Source organism: Antedon mediterranea, chromosome 7 (genome assembly GCF_964355755.1).
Source record: "Antedon mediterranea chromosome 7, ecAntMedi1.1, whole genome shotgun sequence".
Classification (NCBI taxonomy): domain Eukaryota; kingdom Metazoa; phylum Echinodermata; class Crinoidea; order Comatulida; family Antedonidae; genus Antedon; species Antedon mediterranea.
Genome location: NC_092676.1, coordinates 11,239,091 through 11,257,452, shown reverse-complemented (window position 1 = coordinate 11,257,452; position 18,362 = coordinate 11,239,091). Strand labels below are relative to the sequence as shown.

Here is an 18,362-nt window from a genome sequence, read left to right as displayed (position 1 = left end):
CAAAAATGCCTACAATTTTGTAAACATAGAAGTTTACGAAGGCGATTCGGGAGATTGGACCGCATATGCGGAAAGACTGGAATCCTATGTTGACGCTAATGGTATAGCGGATGATAAACGGGTAGCAACACTACTGACAGTGATAGGACCCAAAACATATGGCCTGTTAAAAGACCTATGCACACCAGAATTACCAAAAACCAAAACGTTTAAAGAGCTATGCGATTTACTAAACACGCATTACTCACCCAAGCCTTTAGTTATAGCGGAGAGGTTCCGATTTTACAAACGAAATCAGAAACCAGGAGAGTCAATTAAGGACTTTCTAGCTGAACTCCGGCATCTGACTAAACACTGTGATTTCGGTGACAAGCTAAGCGAATCCATCAGGGATAAACTAGTTGTAGGATTGCAGTCAACAGCCATACAAAAACGCCTCCTAACAGAAAGCAACTTAACACTTACAAAAGCAACCGAGTTAGCCTTAGGAATGGAATCTGCTCAAAAAGACGCCACAGAAATAAGTGGTAAACCAACCGCCAGCACTGATTACGTCGCACGCAAAACTTACAAAGCACAGCACACTAAGCCTAAGTCAATATGCCACCGATGCGATAGCAACACGCACCGATCTGACAAATGCAAATTTATCGACACGATATGCAATTTCTGTAAGGGCAAAGGTCACATTGAAAAAGCTTGCTTCAAAAAGAAGAAAAGTCAAGCGGGTTCAAAGGCGAAACCTGCATACAAAGGTACGAACCGTCATAAATTTAAACAATTTCACAATGTCGAGGGAGAGTCGGACGATGACGTTGAATTAAAGGGACTCGATCAAATTACAGTGACAATTGACAATATTGAATCTGATACGACTCCAATTTGGATCCAACCATACATAAACGGAGTGAAAGTAAATATGGAGCTAGACACTGGTGCTACTTACTCAATTATGAACCACAATGATTTTCGCAAGTATTTCCCGAACACGAGGTTAGATACGGTTCTAGAAAAATTCAAAACATACTCCGGCGAACCAATCACATGCATTGGTGCTTGTAATGCTCACGTGAGTTACAATGGACAAACAGTAGATAGCAAATTGTTTATTGTAGAAAATGGTGGACCTCCATTATTTGGAAGAGCGTGGTTGAACAAGATTAAGCTGCCATGGCATGAAATCTTCAACGTAAATACAAACAGCCAAGCTCATACAAAAGTTACTCAGCTGATAGAAACATACGCTGAACTCTTTTCAGGAAGAGTGGGTCTACTGAAAGGACAAAAAGCAAACCTTCACATGGAAGAGAACGCTACACCAAAATTCTGCAAAAGCAGGGAAGTACCTTACGCACTGCGACCAGCAGTAGACAAGGAACTCGACAGACTCGAGAAAGAAGGCATTATCACACAGATCAAATTCAGCGAATGGGCTACACCTATAGTTCCCATTGTAAAACCTGATAAGTCTATTAGATTATGTGGTGACTACAAGGTCACTGTCAACCCGGCAATAAAACCTGACAAACACCCAATGCCAAAAATTGAGGACATATTTGCAACACTAGCTGGAGGAGAGAAATTCTCAAAGTTAGACCTAAAAAACGCATACTTACACTTGGAAATGAGTGAGGAAGCAAAACGAATACTCACCATTAACACACAAAAAGGGCTATACCAGGTAAATAGACTACCCTACGGTATAACCCCAGCGACCGGCATATGGCAGCGGATTATGGAGCAAGTACTCCAAGGTATCCCAGGAGTTGCCTGCATACTAGATGATATGATTATAACTGGTCAAAATGACGACGTTCATTTGGAGCGCCTAAAACAAGTTTTAGAAAGACTAAAGGAAAGTGGTCTAATTCTGAATAAGAACAAATGTCAATTTCTGAAAACAAAGGTAACCTTCTTAGGTCATGTGATAGACAAACAAGGTCTTCATAAGTCGTTGGACAAGATTGACGCGGTGGTAAATGCCCCAGCACCCACAGACGTATCAACGCTACGATCGTTTATTGGTTTAATCAATTATTACCATCGTTTCTTACCCAACTTGTCATCTACTCTCTACCCATTACATCAGCTACTACAGAAAGAAAAAAAATGGAAATGGTCTAGCGAATGGAAAGCATCTGTTAAAGTAAAAAACATGATAGCGGAAGAGTGTGTACTCGCGCACTACGATCCAAAGCTACCTGTGAGATTAGCAACTGATGCATCCCCATACGGTCTTGGTGCCGTATTATCACACGTCGTAAACGGTGAAGAACGCCCAATAGCATTTGCTTCGAGAAGCCTTACAATTGCGGAAAAGAATTACTCGCAAATAGACAAAGAAGCACTAGGTATCGTTTATGGAGTAAAGAAATTTACAGCATACCTGTTAGGAAGAAAGTTCACATTGTTAACCGATAACCAACCACTCACAAGACTGTTTAGCCCAACGAAAGCAATTCCAGCTACGGCAGCAGCCAGGTTAACGCGACAAGCAATTTTTCTTTCAGGATTTGACTATGAAATCGTCTACCGTCCAAGCGCAGATAACATGAATGCTGACGCATTGTCGAGACTACCACTACACATGCAAAGCGAAAAGTCAAACAAACCTGACGACATAGAGTTATTTTACGCGGATTGCTTTGAAGCACTGCCTGTCACGTTTAAACAAATTAAGGAACATACCAGACGTGATCCAATATTATCTAGAGTACTAGAGTACACGAAAAACGATTGGCCCAGCCAACGAGACGACGAACTTGAAGCATTTTACCGTAGAAAGGACGAATTAAATCTAATCTATGAATGTTTATTATGGGGGAACCGAATAATTATTCCTCCCAAGCTACAAAAAGAAGTAAGCGACGAACTCCACCAGGGACATCTCGGGGTAGTAAAAATGAAATCTATCGCGAGAAGCTACTGTTGGTGGCCCAGAATGGACCACGATATTGAGACATTAGCGAAAGCATGTCCAGGTTGGCAACTTAACATGAAAGAGCCACCAAAAGCACCATTACACCCGTGGGAGTGGCCTGAAAACGTATACGACCGCATCCATATCGATTACGCAGGTCCTATCGACGGCATTATGTACTTAGTAGTTGTAGACGCGCACTCCAAATGGCCAGAAGTATTAGCGACTAGAGATACCTCTTCGAGTAAAACCATTACCATGCTGAGAAGTCTATTCGCACGATACGGCCTATGCAAGATACTTGTGTCAGACAACGGACCGCAATTTAAGTCAAGTGAGTTCGAAATGTTCTTGAAAAGCAATGGTATCACTCACATTACTTCTGCACCTTATCATCCTGCGACTAATGGTCTCGCAGAGCGCATAGTCCAAACATTTAAAAATGCCTTGAAAACGGCAAAACTGGACAAAGGAAGTAAACAGCTAAAGTTAGACAATTTCTTAGTACACTACAGGAATTCACTACATGCTACAACCGGTGTAAGTCCAGCACAGTTATTCCTAAATAGAAATTTGAGAACAAGACTTGACCTAATTAAACCTGATCTAAAGCGGAAAGTGTTCGAGAATCAAAACAAGCAAAGAGTAAACCCAGGAAAACAACGTGAATTCAAAATTGGACAAAAAGTGTTAGCTAGAGATTACAGAAATGAGGATAAATGGGTAACAGCTGAAATTATAGCAGTAAATGGCCCACTGTCATACGAAGTGAAAACACAACAAGGAGGACTGTGGAATAGACATGTCGAACAATTGCGCGAAACGCTATTGAAAACTACAGAAATCACCTCACCGACATTGACACCACAGTACATACCGGAAGCGACACCAACACCAACAAAGGAAACACCACCTTCAATTGCAAACAATCAGCAAAGCGAAGAAGCAGTAAATAAAGAAATCATGAATGCTAAAATACCAAGACGATCCAAGAGAGTGGTCAAAAGCCCTAAAAGGCTTATAGCTGAAATATAATGAACTCATTGTCTTCCAATAAAATACACAAGACTTTTGAACTGAACATTGATTTTTAATTCATATATAAATCTCAATTATTCTCTTTCACCTTGTACAACAATATATATGTAATGGATGAACACTAAACTGTTCACTATCAATTATCATTATTAAGGGACCTTAAGATATATTCACTTTACAGATTCATAATTTTAAATATGTTTGTATTATAGCATACAATTATTGAATGTTCTTTTGTATATATCGTATTATAAAACTTTAAAAAAAAAAAAAAATATATATAAAAAAATATAAAACAGAAAAAAGATTCTTACAAATAACTTTAACTCATATTGTTCACACGCCCAAATGTTTAACCCACCTTTAAATTATTTCTGGGAGAATTGTAATGTATTATGTATAGCTATAGTATTCTCAGATACTCCTAAATATTAGTATAGCGCCACCTATGTTGAAATAATACTGATTTACAAAATGGACGATTGTTTACACTGTGTTTAAGTCATGAGGTCTATAAACAATCAATTGTAATCCACAAACATCTTTAGTATACAACAGTCCACTTTTTTATTTTACCTATATGTATCAAATAATGAATACACCATGAAAAACACCCACAATAATATAGTTTGGCATTTTATACTTTCGTTATGTGTTTGCGAGCACTAATTCACACAGCACAATTTTTCTGTAGCATCTTTTATTTTCATAAAGTCTGACAGTCAAAAGTAAAGTCTAAAGTTCCATATCCAGTATTGCTTTCATTTTTTAGCTTACATATATTTCAAAGTGAAGGTATAGTGTATAGAAAAATCAATGGCCGTAAATAGTTTAGAATTTTATTCTTGATACAATTTGTTTTTATTTTGATAATTTGTCAAAGTACTTATCAGAGTGCGCTTTTATATTATACTTGCCCATGAACCACATATTAAGGCAAAAAAAGACTGTGCGGAGCGCAGGTTACTGCTAGTTAATGAGTCTGTTATACCTAAATATATTTTCTTTGAGACCATAAACAGGGTACTTTATATTAATAAATAATTATTGTTACTGTATTATTATTCTGTCTTGAAATTTCAGATTATGTCAACCAGAGGGAGAAGGGACTGCTAGTAGAAAAGCCTGGTATCCAATTAACGCTGTTCCAGTTGATATGTTTCCCCAGACATTACATTGTGAGCTGGTGATCGAGTTTAAAAGAAAGTAATTTGGTGGAAAAACGAAAAGTATCTAGATGCCATTTGGTGTATGACATACAGATGTAAACTGAAATGTTAAATGAAGTGTAGTAGAAAGTTGTATTGCATTGGCTACATTTTTCTTATCCAAAAATGTCTTAGATCTATTACTTTTTTTTATTTTGATGGCTTAATTAAGTATAGTTAAATTTGTTCATAACCTAATTTAATTACAAAACACTGCATCAACCTATGGAATACTTTAATACACACAATGTAAGTACCAGATTTAGTTATAGGAGAGCATTTAGAATTTAAACTTGGAATGATTTGCCCTTAACTTTAAAATGTACCCTTTCAAGAGTAAAGTAGAAAGTTATATTGCATTGGCTACATTTTTCTTATCCAAAAATGTCAGAGATCTATTAATTTTTTTTATTTTGATGGCTTAATTAAGTATAGTTAAATTTGTTCATAACCTAATTTAATTACAAAACACTGCATCAACCTATGGAATACTTTAATACACACAATGTAAGTACCAGATTTAGTTATAGGAGACGTTCTTACAGATACTGGAGCATTTAGAATTTAAACTTGGAATGATTTGCCCTTAACATTTCAAATGTACCCTTTCAAGAGTAAATATCATAACTGAAATTAAATGTTTATTAATACAGTACAAATATATTGTTGGAGTAAAGTAAAGCAATAGGCAGAATTGCACTCAAAGCTTAATAATAATAATAATAATAATAACAAATAACAACCAACAAGGAATAACCAACAAGGAATAAAGAATAACTTTATTCACACTCTCAGATAGAAAAAGGTGGAATAATTTATATGGAATTCATCTTCTATTATTTACCTTGAATTTACCTTGATCTTGGACATCTAAAGCAATGCTTGTGTGTCCCTCTGGTATATTCTATTACATGTCCTATCATGTGGGAAAAACTTTAGTGGGTGGTGTTTCCAAAACTTTTCTAATCGGTTTTTAAATTGATTAACATTTGCAGCTTCTATTACATCCTGAGGAAAGTTGTTCAATTTGTTGATAACAGAGTTGGTAAAACATTTCTGCCGGATCCTTGAATGAGTACGAGGTTTACTAATTTTCAAAAAGTGTCCTCTGGTTCTAGATTCGATGTTTAACCTAAAAAATCCTCATTGTTACATTTAATAAAACCGTAGAACATTTTTAATACTTCAATCATTGCGGGTCTCAATCTTCTGTATTCTAGAGTAGGAAGGTGCATTTTGAAAAGCTGACGTAAATCGGGTCGGGTTGGTGAACATCAGTCCAAAATACGCAGAATTTTTTCCAAAATACGTCAAGTTGAGGGCGCTATACTAATCCAAAATACGCGAGTCTTTCCAAAATACGTAGACTTGAGGGCGCTTTTCATTTTCCAAAATACGTGATTGTCCAAAATACGTCAAATTGAGGGCGCTATTCATTTTCCAAAATACGCGATTTGTCCAAAATACGTCAATTTGAGACTGCTAGTAATTTTCCAAAATACGTCAACTTGAGGGCGGCAAACTTTCTTCCAAAATACCATATCATATTGAGAGTTTAATGTAATAAAAAAAAGTTTCTTAGACTAAAACAAACAAGGACATTTTAGTTATAAATGAAATTATTGGAAGGCAGATTTTTTTGTAAATAAAATGCCATAGAGTAGCCAATTATTATTTATTACTGAATAAAAACAAATATGTGCTAACATCAGTCAATAGACAGTGCCTATAATATACATTAATAATGTCTGAACGATGTACGATTTCATTGCCAGACGTAGCTTGTTTAAATGAGGCATAAACCGGCTACAAAAACAGCATGTACAAGTATAGTCATAGGTATGTGTTATATATTTGGTGATCTACAAAATTGATATTTTTTCCGAGCTCGACAGACCAACATCGCTTTCAATTTAATGTACTTATGGTCTAATACAAGTTACCTAATCTGAAAACTTAACATAATAGTTATTTCATATTTTATATAATTAAAAAGCATATGGTATTGTAATTAAAATAATATCAATAATTGGTTGGAAAAATTAAAGTAATTATTTTTTACACGAAAACGTCGGCAAAATACCCATAGTTAAAACAGTTAGTTAAAGTTCAAAATGGTTCGGTTGAGTGAGAGAGATCTAAATATAACATTGTTATGATCCTCAAACTGAACTATAATATCATCTTCAATCCTTATGAAAAGTAAGTAATAATTAAAAACCATTATTGTTAAAACTTTTCAAATAATATTAATATTTGGTTATATAAGTAGTAAGTAATTGTTTTTTACGCAAAAACGGCAAAATATATATATATATATATATGTATATGTATATTATATACATATGATTACATTTACTTTAGGGTGTTTTATTGTTAAAAAATACCTGAAATGAAATGATTAATACGAGAAGGGGAAAAATGAGGTGACTAGTTTGGAGTTATTTTTCGAAATAAATATATATATATATATATATATATAATTATATATATAAGATGAGGGCGTATCAATTTGATCCTGGTGCGCGTGCGTACAATTAAGGGACTAGTGCTTTTCCGCCGTACAACGCCGATAATATAAAGAGTCGCTATCCAATCGAGTTTGAACTAATCCAATGAAAGCCCCAGTGGTCTAATGACTTTTTCTTATTCTCACAGATTTCCTCGTCGTTATCGTTTCAGATTAATTAATTAAATTTCAGTATATCACCGGGCGGTTTTGAGTTATTCTATGCCTGTGATGCTAAAATGTAACATTATTATGATACTCAAATAGAACTATAATAATTATCTTAAATTTTTATGAAAAGTAAACGCTCTAAATTGGCCCGACACAATGTCTAAACATTCTTTTTAACTAGATAATACTACTTGAGGATGTTTTTGCTTTAGCTACCTTGTCTTTATTTGCAATCATATCTTTAAATTGCCCTGGTAGTGAATTCCTGTGCTTGTTTAAAATGGAAACAGACTTCTTAACCTGGCTTGTAAACTTTGGTCCATGAGGCTGCTCATTTACATTAACACTGAAAATATACATATGCCCCATTTCGTGTATGAGTGTCTCGTAGTAATCTTTGAGACATTTATTTACTCCTGGGTCCAGTACTATAAAGCTGGACGACTTGCCCAAAAACAAAGTCTGGCCAAAGCATCTATGTACGCATATATCTCGTGTTAATTCATGGATGAATACATGGCCATCTGGATTTGGAAGTTTTCCGAAGTATACTAGACCGTTTATGGTTGAGTATAGATGATGGATTTCTTCAAGGAGTTTGTGTGGACTCTTGGATGATATTTGTTCTCTCACCTTTTGATTCATTTCTTCTGGTTTCCTTTGTCGCTCTTCCTCTTCTCTTCTTCTTTTGATGGCGCATTCATCGCACCATCCAGCAGCCTTATTCTGTATGCATTTCCTGTGTAAATGCTTACCACACAATGAACACATGGTGGTATCTTCATCTGGTGGCATACGACAACTGCAAACAACACTTACTTTCCATGAATCATCATATTTAACACTCTCTTTGGTAACGATATTGTAACCTGTCCTCATAAACTTCCTTAAGTTTCTTTCTTCCATACCTTTTATGAGAGTTTCTCTTATCGTTGCTTCATCTGTATTGAATTGTAATAAACTGGGGTTTAGACCGTCGCATATGGCACTTGCAAATGCTATTGCATAGAAACCACATGTATTATTTCCAGACTGTTGTTGAACTCGTTCTCTGACTAAGACGATCTCGTCATTCTCAGTTGCAAGGAAGTGACACACAATGTTATGTAGCTGTCCAAGCTTATCTGGAAAGTTGTCTTTAAGTACAGAACTGGCAGCATTTATTACGCGATCGTTTAATTCGGAACCCCATTGCGCAATCCGATTCCTGTCTTCCAATTTCAAACCAAGATCTTTTATCCACCAATCTGAGGCTGGGTTAGTTGCCTTTGGGATTAATGTTGGTACGTCTGTGAATTTGTGGGAAGAACATGATGCATCATCGTCTGGGATATGGTGTATATTTCTTGCATCAGCACAACCAATAGTCATTTTAATCCTACCAATGAGGTCACTTGTTACTTGAACGTTTACTGATTTCTGAATTTTTTTAATGTGTTTTCTGTTGAGAACTTGGTTTGACATGTCAATGATCATCCTTGCTGTAAATATGTGGTTTGGAATCGACATTGAGTTGAGGAAATGCTTGGATTTGTTGAGATCTGAATAAAACTGTTCAGCGACTTGTGTGTTAAGTATCCCCTTTAATTGTGGAACCAAATCAACTCTCCTGATTATTTCTTCTGCACCCTTAGCATTTTTCTCGTGAAACTTGTCAAACAGTGCAAAGGTCTCGTTTCTTCCGGTTACAGGATGACCTTTGTCAAACACTTTCGACGAGGAGTTAAGCCATGTCATGGGTACCTGAAGATTATTGGACTTTGCAAGATCAATGTTTTCTTTTGTCGGCTCAGCCAATCTACCATCATTTGGAAAAAAAACTGGGTCTGTTTGATCAGTGTAGTGGAAATTGTTTGCAAATTTTACAACAATATGGGACATATCCACTACAACTATGTTGGGCTTGTGTTTCATAGACCGAATAATGTCAACATAGTCTCGTGGGCTCTCTGCTTTAACGATATATTTGAAACCATAGATAATTCCGTGGGGACAGTGAGCGGTCAAAATTCCTCCTGAACATCCCCATACTTTCTTCATAACTTTGTTAAAATTTTCAGAGTTTTTTGCTAATGACTCTCTTATTGCGCAAATAATGTCAATTTTTGCTCCTTTTTTTTTCAAATTTAGAATCTTTGCAATTTTTTTAACCTCTTTCAGGTTAGACTGTGTTAACATCTCAAGCAGACGTTCTTCGCTCATCTCCCGGCAATCGCTAGATAGACTTCCATCCGATGTTACTTTCCTTATTTCAGTATTAAATAGCTCAATTGATCCTCTTGTATGTTCTCCCATGTAGGGTGCCCAGTTATCAAAGCTCACCTCTATAGGAAATGGATTCTCGTGTGCTACATTTATGAGGCCTCGTGAAATTATGTGGAGATCCACCTTTCTGTAAAAGGTCTCACAATCTACTGTCTCGTTAATATGATCATCATGTTGTGGTCTACGAAGATCTGAAACTGGAATTCTAAAATGTATTTTTCGATCAACGTCCATGATTATAATAGTAGGATAATAGCCACACACGACACAATTCATTGGATGTTCTTTTTCTGTTAAGGCTTCAAATGCTAGGTAAGCGTTGATAACAAGATGTTCGTCAAGATCAATTGAAAGAATGTCTTTTATCTGTTTTACAACACTCCCTATTGCTACATGATGATTTACTCCCGCTCTCAACCAGGCACAAACGTCAAAACCAAGAATAAATGAGTCGTTAAAGTTGAAGACACCTTGTTGATGTTCCTTATAATAGGTTGTTAATTTACACTCAGTGCATTTCTTTACATATACTTGTACAAAGTGCGTTCCTGTCATTGTAAGCAGACTAGACTTCCTTAGAATACGTATAGGTTGCCCCAATTTGGCATTGCATTTATGACAAATATTTTCAGATGGTATTAATTCAGTTGGCCAGTCATTATTTTCTGGGAGAAACTGATTGAATGGTTCTGGAATTTGTTTATTAGTGTATATATATAATACCGTATCTTTAGCAACTGAATCTTTCGGTGTTGTCTTCACTCCTAGATCCATTTTTTTACAATTGTCGTTCTTTTCGCTTTCCTGGTCATTTACGTTCTTGATTGGTGTTGCTTTTGGGATAATGTTGTCTTGGACCATGCGCCAAAAACACATGGCCTTATGAACACAAGTAAACTTGAGTTTGCAGCAACCACAAGATATATTATTCGTCTTTGCATCAAATGTGCACGCAACTCTCTTAAACCTTTTGTAATATCCGGTTTCACCATCATAAACTGATAGATGGGTGTATCGACCATCTCTATAATAGGCCACTGGAACTTTTCCACCAATTAAAGCAGCATCCCGAAGAACAGTACATCGCTCTGTCGTTGTCTTGCTAAACATCTTGTAAGATCCATCTTCGGACAGACTTGTAAGTACATGTTCTTCAAGACCAGTAAACGTGCCATACGAAACCCTGGATGCTTCTTGTAAATGAGAGCACTCATACACCGGAATACCACTGTTGTTAGCAACATCCATCACTATGCGGCATTCTGATACTTCACACATAGATATCTTGCTGTTTATGTTACACTTCTGAACATGGCATGGATATGCCACACCACCATGCATGCATTTCCTCACAAGAAAAATACCCTCTACCATGTCAACACATACACCTGGCTGAAATCTGGGTCGTTTATTAAGCTTTCCCTCGTCATCGATGGCTTTCCGTTTGTCCTGTTTGATAGCTTGTGCGTCTTTTGGAGTACTTGGAACTTCAGCATTATTATCATGATGTGAGTTTATGTGCGGAATAACTTCATTCTTCCTTCGTATTATTAGTTTACAATGTGGACAATGGTAATGGTACCTATCCTCACATTTATACAAATATTCCTCACATTTACAAGCAAGCACATGTACTTGTGCTAATTTGTTTGTGGCTGGGATAAATACCGATCGTTTTTCGTGACAAGAAATGTGTCTTTTTAATTCAGAGTTGTTTGACCAGGTTTTTTGACAATATGGGCACTTCATTTTTTTCTAAAACCTATATATATATATAGTTATATACAGTTGTGTTTGTCTCTCTGCTAGAAATTCTCAGAGTGGTACTTTATGTAAAATCTTCTTTAATTAAACAGCAACAAACTCTGAAATTAAGGAAAATAAGTTAGTATTAATACTTATTTTACCCGATTCTTCTCAGTAGTGTGTATCACATTTGGAGTCTGTACCAAGTAAGGTTAGGCTAAGGGTTAGGTTTTTGATAGATACATGTGAATATTCCTATACTGGAGAAATCTAGATACAGTACCATAAATAAATCTAGTTTTTATTAACTCGATAAAACGATGCATTGCACACATATTATTATATCTTGTAGCATACCTTTGTTACATCTTCATCTTGGTTTGCCTATTAAACATTATACTTAGGAATCGATGTGTCGATATGTATTGACAGTATCCTTTAAAAATACAAACAAATAATTACATTAGGAAAGAAGACATAAACATAATAATATATAATATGATAATATAATAATAATAATGAATGCAATAGGCTAATTTATTTTTGTTTCATTTTACCTGGTTCTATCTAGAATTACATGGATTGGGGCGGGCAGATACAAAGCCCTGGTTATGGGTACCATGAAAAATTGTGCAGCCTTGAGAATGAACGGCGGGATTGTACCCTCCCCACCAATTAAATTTTCAGGAGTCAAAATCAGTCATAGGCTTAATTATACCATTTTAAATTTCAATAAAATTATAGATTTTTTACTGTACATCGACAGGTATATTAAATGCTGTTTGAAACATTTGAATATTTATTCTTTTTATTTTTGTGATTTTGTGAGTGATTTCCGACCAACTAAAGGTTCATCTAAAAGGTCTCTCACCTCAGCCTCAATTTACGAGGACTCTCTCGCCCTATACCACTAAAATCAAACATCTACCCACCAATGAATTGAAATTGATATTCATATACATTTGCTTCATCCTAAGTTGTCTGCACATTTTAGGGGCTGATTAATAATGCTGTCAAAAATCGCTTAAAACTGCCACTTGTAACTATTTTACGATGGAAAAGGTCATGAGGTTATATCAACTTTATTCCTGGGAGGCTACGTATCGTGCGTGGTTAGAGCAACTGGTCAGTTGTGGTATACTTATGTTGAATGCTATTAACTGTGGGCGACATCGTCGACAATAAATAAACTTATATATTTATACAGAAAACAAAAATGTATTGAAAAAATGTGTATCCTAGAACTATTACAAGCATTTATACTGCCTTAGATGAAACTGATTTTATAAAATTTTAAATGATTCAAAATGAAATCGTTATATCGTATGTATGATTTTAATTTATTTCAATTATTATCACAACGTAATTTAGTTGATTTGAGAAAATATTTTCATCAAAAATAGTAACTGGTTATCGTATTTTTGTAGGTTGAAAACTTTGTATAACTTTGGTTGTTTTCAGAAAAAAAATGTATGGCTACAGGACCACCACTACCAAATGATATAACCTAGTATAATCATCTAGAGTATTTTTATTCTTGTTTCTTTTTATTATTTCATTCATTTATTACAAAATAACATAACTTGCATTGTCCTACTAAGGTAGTTAAGTATACCAATTAAACTATATGCCTACACGTATACTTAAGCTATTGCTTTTTGGGACAATATAGATATAGGCCTAACATACAACAAATATTGATATATATTATAGCCAATGAGACTACTACAAGACCGTACCTACTGTATTATCGATATCTTATATGATACAAACTGAACTTAAAACTTACCAAAATGGTTCTCCTTTTCAATGTTGAAGATACAATCCTTTATAGTATTTTTGAAAACAGCCTCGCGTTTTGAAGGTTCGAATATTTTGTGGAAAATTCGCGTATTTGAGAAAACTGTGTCTTCAAGTTGGGGGGTATGTCGGATAACTTTCTATTGTAGAAAATTAATAGCGCTACAAAAGTTGTTTTAAGTTGGATAATTTTCCTATTTTTAGAAAATTAATAGTAGCCTAGGTATGAGGTATTTTGGAACAAGTGCCCCAAAAATTATTTTGGAGAAATTGCGTATTTATGAAAATAAATAGCGCCCTCAAGTTGACGTATTTTGGAAAGTTACTAGCACCCCAAAATTTGACTTATTTTGGACAAATCGCGTATTTTGGAAAATGAATAGCGCCCTCAAGTTGACGTATTTTGGACAATTCGCGTATTTTGGAAAATGAAAAGCGCCCTCAACTTGACGTATTTTGGAAAGACTCGCGTATTTTGGATTAGTATAGCGCCCTCAACTTGACGTATTTTGGAAAAAATTCTGCGTATTTTGGACTGATGTTCACCAACCCTATTGCGTAAATCTGTTATCATTCTTGATGCACGCTGTTGAACCTTTTCCAACTTATCAGATTCCTTTAAAAAAAGCATGCAGCTAAACAGTACTGCAATATTCCATGGATGGTCTTACAATCGATTTATACAGAAGAGATAAGGAGTGACAGGATAAATAATTAAAAGACGTATTTATGATTCCCAGCTTTTGGTTCGCTTTCATAGCAACTTGAGAAACATGTGATTCGAAAGTTAAGTTATCATCAATTACGACCCCGAGATCTGTCATTTTGGAGACCCATTGTAGTAGTTTCTTGTTTTATGCATAGCCCATCTTGTATTGAAATTTAATGATCTTCCTACCAAAATGCATGACACTACATTTTTCTAAGTTAAACGGTAGTTGCCATTTTATAGACCATTTAAACAGCTTGTCAATGTCATCTTGTAACTTTTTGGCATCATCTAAATTATTTATTTGTCTAAAAATCTTGGTGTCATCTGCAAAAATTGTTATCTCGAAATCAATTTGATAAGGAAGGTCGTTGATATACAAGTTGAAAAGCAGTGGTCCTAGAACACTTCCTTGAGGACTACAACTACTTGTGATCTATTAGTAAGGAACGCCTCTATCCACTGCACTAAAAGTTTCCTCCTATATACCATATGTTTTCAGCTTTTTAATTAATCTTTTGTGTGGAACGCTATCAAAAGTCCAAGAAAACGCAATCGAAACTCGAACCTTCATCTAACCATTTGGTCCACTGATTAATCGCTTCTAGTAGTGCTGTATTACATAACCTACCTGGCCGAAAACCATGTTGACTTTTGGTAAACACATTGTTGCTTTCCATATGATCCATTATATTATTCCTAATGAATGTTTCCATAGTTTTACATACTAGTGAAGTCAGGCTCACTGGTCTATAATTCAAAGGTATAGACTTATTTCCTTTTTTGAATATAGGTATAACGTCTGCGAGGCCCCAAGATAGGGGGATAGCTCCTTGCTTCATCAGTTTAGTGAACAAATGCTTCAAAAGATCAGCCAATTGTAGACTTGTTTCCTATAAAACTCGAGAGTTTATTTTGTCTGGACCAGGAGACTTACAAATGTCTAACTTATTCATTCATCTAACATCATTTTTTTAACGGAACAAGTCAAAATGGCCGCCATTTTATCCAAGATGACCGGCATTTTATCTAAAATGGACACATATATCAATTAAATAGTTTTTTTAAAACTTTGATTTACATATAGGCCTACCGTAAAACCTCGAAAAGAAGCCCATCTCGAAAAGAAGCCCCCCTCTACAGTTTGCAAAAGTACTCTCGAAAAGAAGCCCATTTCGAAATGAAGCCCCCTGGGCTTCTTTTCAAGATAGTATGGGCTTCTTTTCGAGATAGACTACTATACTGTATTAAGAATGTAGGTTTATTATTACTGAACGTCAAAGGAACAGAAATAAACAATACAAACACGTGATTAAGAGTTACTGTAGTAGGATAATTTAATTCCAGATACTTGTGATGCAGACTGATGATAATAATTAATATGTATGATTGTGTTTATCATACATTTATTTTATAGTTTATTGTCGTCCAAATGGTGCTTTGATCGGGTTAGATCCATCTCGGCCGCCGACAATCTCGGCCGCCGGATTAAAAAGCCGAATTGTATGGCACGCCACCGATGCTTGTATTGTGAGTAATTAAAATTTAATGCAGCGCATACGCACGTATTCTACATGTAGGCCTCTACTAATTAATAAATTCACCTAAGCCCTTTGATCGCATCTTGTATCTTTTTCTTGTCTGCTTCGTTGGCAAATATGTAAAATCGGCAGGGAATTTCCACACCTCCACCAAGTACACATTTTCCTTCTGGGGCCGTTCGTTCCATTCCAGTTATCTTGGCTAGCTGCACTACTGTCCTATCTTTCATCAACGGAGCTATTATCTGAGCCAAACATTCAGGAACATGTCCAACATCTGCACCATTCAACGAACATACCTCGATTGCATTTCTGGCTAGACTTTTCTTTTCAGGTTCCAGTTTACATATCATTTCTTCGTTTATTTCGTAATATATAATAATAATAATAATACCACATTTATATAGCGCCCTTTTCATGAGTAATCATGCTCAAATGCGCTTTACAAGCATTATTACCCCAGTATTCCCATAATGCAGCCGGTAACCAGCGCAAAGTTGTGTCTAGATCTAACTGGGTACCCATTTATACACCTGGGTGGAGAGAGGCAACATAAGTAAAGTATCTTGCCTACGGATACAAGCAATGCGGCGAGAGTTGGATTCGAACCTAGGTCTGACGATCGGTAGTCCAACGTCCAACACACTGCGCCACACGCCCTTACTCGTAATGAAACAATTGCCACTTTGTGGATAGCACTTGGTGTAGCCATTTTCGTTTACTGTATTATTTGTTTATATATTATGTACAAGCTAAAGCAAAAGTATAAGACCCCAGTAAAAAATGTCTGAGCCTAGACAATACGCGGTACGCACAGCGAATAGTGACGTGCCTGCACTGCGTAGTTTGTCAAACGTGACAGTAAACAACACGTTGTGTGTGTATTCGCTATTTTTCTTTGCTTTTGCAAAATGGTAAAGACGAGGAAAGTGTATACGCGAGACTATACGCTTAAAGACACCTTCCTACGTTTTTTAGATATAATTTAAGATCACAAACTATATTTAATGTAAAAATAATACTATATGGTCCTATTGCGATAACTTTTTTCGTCTTTAAATGGTTAAAAATGTGAAAAATAAGTCGATTCTAATAATTATAGCGTCCCGCTATAAATCCCAAAATGCATTGCGCGCGGATTGATATTTTTTTTTTCTGTAATTTACCCACTTTTCGATCGATCGTGAGGCCAAAACAATCTGTATCAACGGAGTCTGGCAAAAATAGAAAGACAATTAATGCAGTAACTATACAACGTCAGGTATAGCTAGCGTACGATGTTCGTACGTTACCGATGTTTACCAGCTAGGCCTACAAAACTAGGCCTAAAGACCGTCCACGAGAGGTCACTCGCCGCGAGCTACTTAGATACTGCATTGTTTCTCACTTTTTATTATAATTTACCGTAAAACGTACATTTAAGACAAGGAATGACCTGGTTTAATGTTTTTAAAGTAATATATATGTATTATTTTTACAAAACGTCACAATTGTAGGGAAGGTGTCTTTAATGTTTTGCAGTGGCATAGCACTAATGGCAATTGTGTCGCAAAGACTCCAAAATAATTTAGTATTGATCGTAAGCTGGTGCGAGAGTGTAAAAAGAGAAAGGACGCAATTGCTGCAATACATTCAAAGAACTGTTCGTTCGTTGGCGTGCGAGGAAGAAAGACACCATATGAGACACTTGAGCAAAAGCTTCTTCAAGAGTTCAAAGAAAATCGGAATAATGGTATTGAAGTGAAACGATGGTGGATAGAGTCTAGAGCTAAGCAAATCGCAGTAGAAGAGGGAGCAGTTGGCTTTAAAACCTCAAATGGATGGTTTATGAATTTCAAGAAGAGGAATAAACTAAGCCATCGAAGGAAAACGTACCAAGCACAAAAGCCACCGACAGCTTTGGGTCCAGCCATTACTTTCTTCCACCAAGCCGTCCGAAGACAACGTTTAATGCGAGACTTCGCAGATAGTGAGATAACTAACATGGATCAAACACCACTGCCATTTATTATGTCCGATGGAAGGACGTATGACGTAGAAGGAAAGAAAGAGATATGGGTGGCGAGTGGCTCATCTGGTCTCGAGAAACGACAGTGTACGGTTCAGTTGACTATATTTGCAGATGGAATCCCTAGGGTACGGCCGATGGTCATATTTAGAGGAATGGGATTAAGAATTTCACAAAAAGAAAAGGTCAGTTAAAATACCGATATTATAGTGAAAACTGATTTTTAATAATAATTATAACTTTCACTAGCAATCCAATAAAATTTAGACTATAATAAATGCTTAAAAATGTACTTCCATTTTCAGAGTCAATGGGACAGGAGAGTCGGGGTGGAATTCAACCTAAAGCTCGATGACTATGTGATGGGTAAGATATGCGCAAGCGATAGGCGAATTATCTATATATAAATTTACGTAAGGGCAAAATTCGGTAAATCACGCGTTATTT

General features: G+C 35.9%; 1 protein-coding gene across 1 annotated transcript in view; it reads left to right on the top strand.

The window, feature by feature from the left end:
* The window catches only part of LOC140054167 (tRNA (uracil-5-)-methyltransferase homolog B-like), a 78,446-nt gene extending 72,621 nt beyond the window's left edge, over positions 1–5,825 (top strand). Inside the window, exon 9 of the mRNA XM_072099057.1 lies at positions 5,042–5,825. Coding sequence (XP_071955158.1) covers positions 5,042–5,168 — 127 coding nt within the window. The 3' untranslated portion in view covers positions 5,169–5,825. The remainder of the gene's footprint in view (positions 1–5,041) is intronic.
* The last annotated feature ends 12,537 nt before the right edge of the window (positions 5,826–18,362 follow it).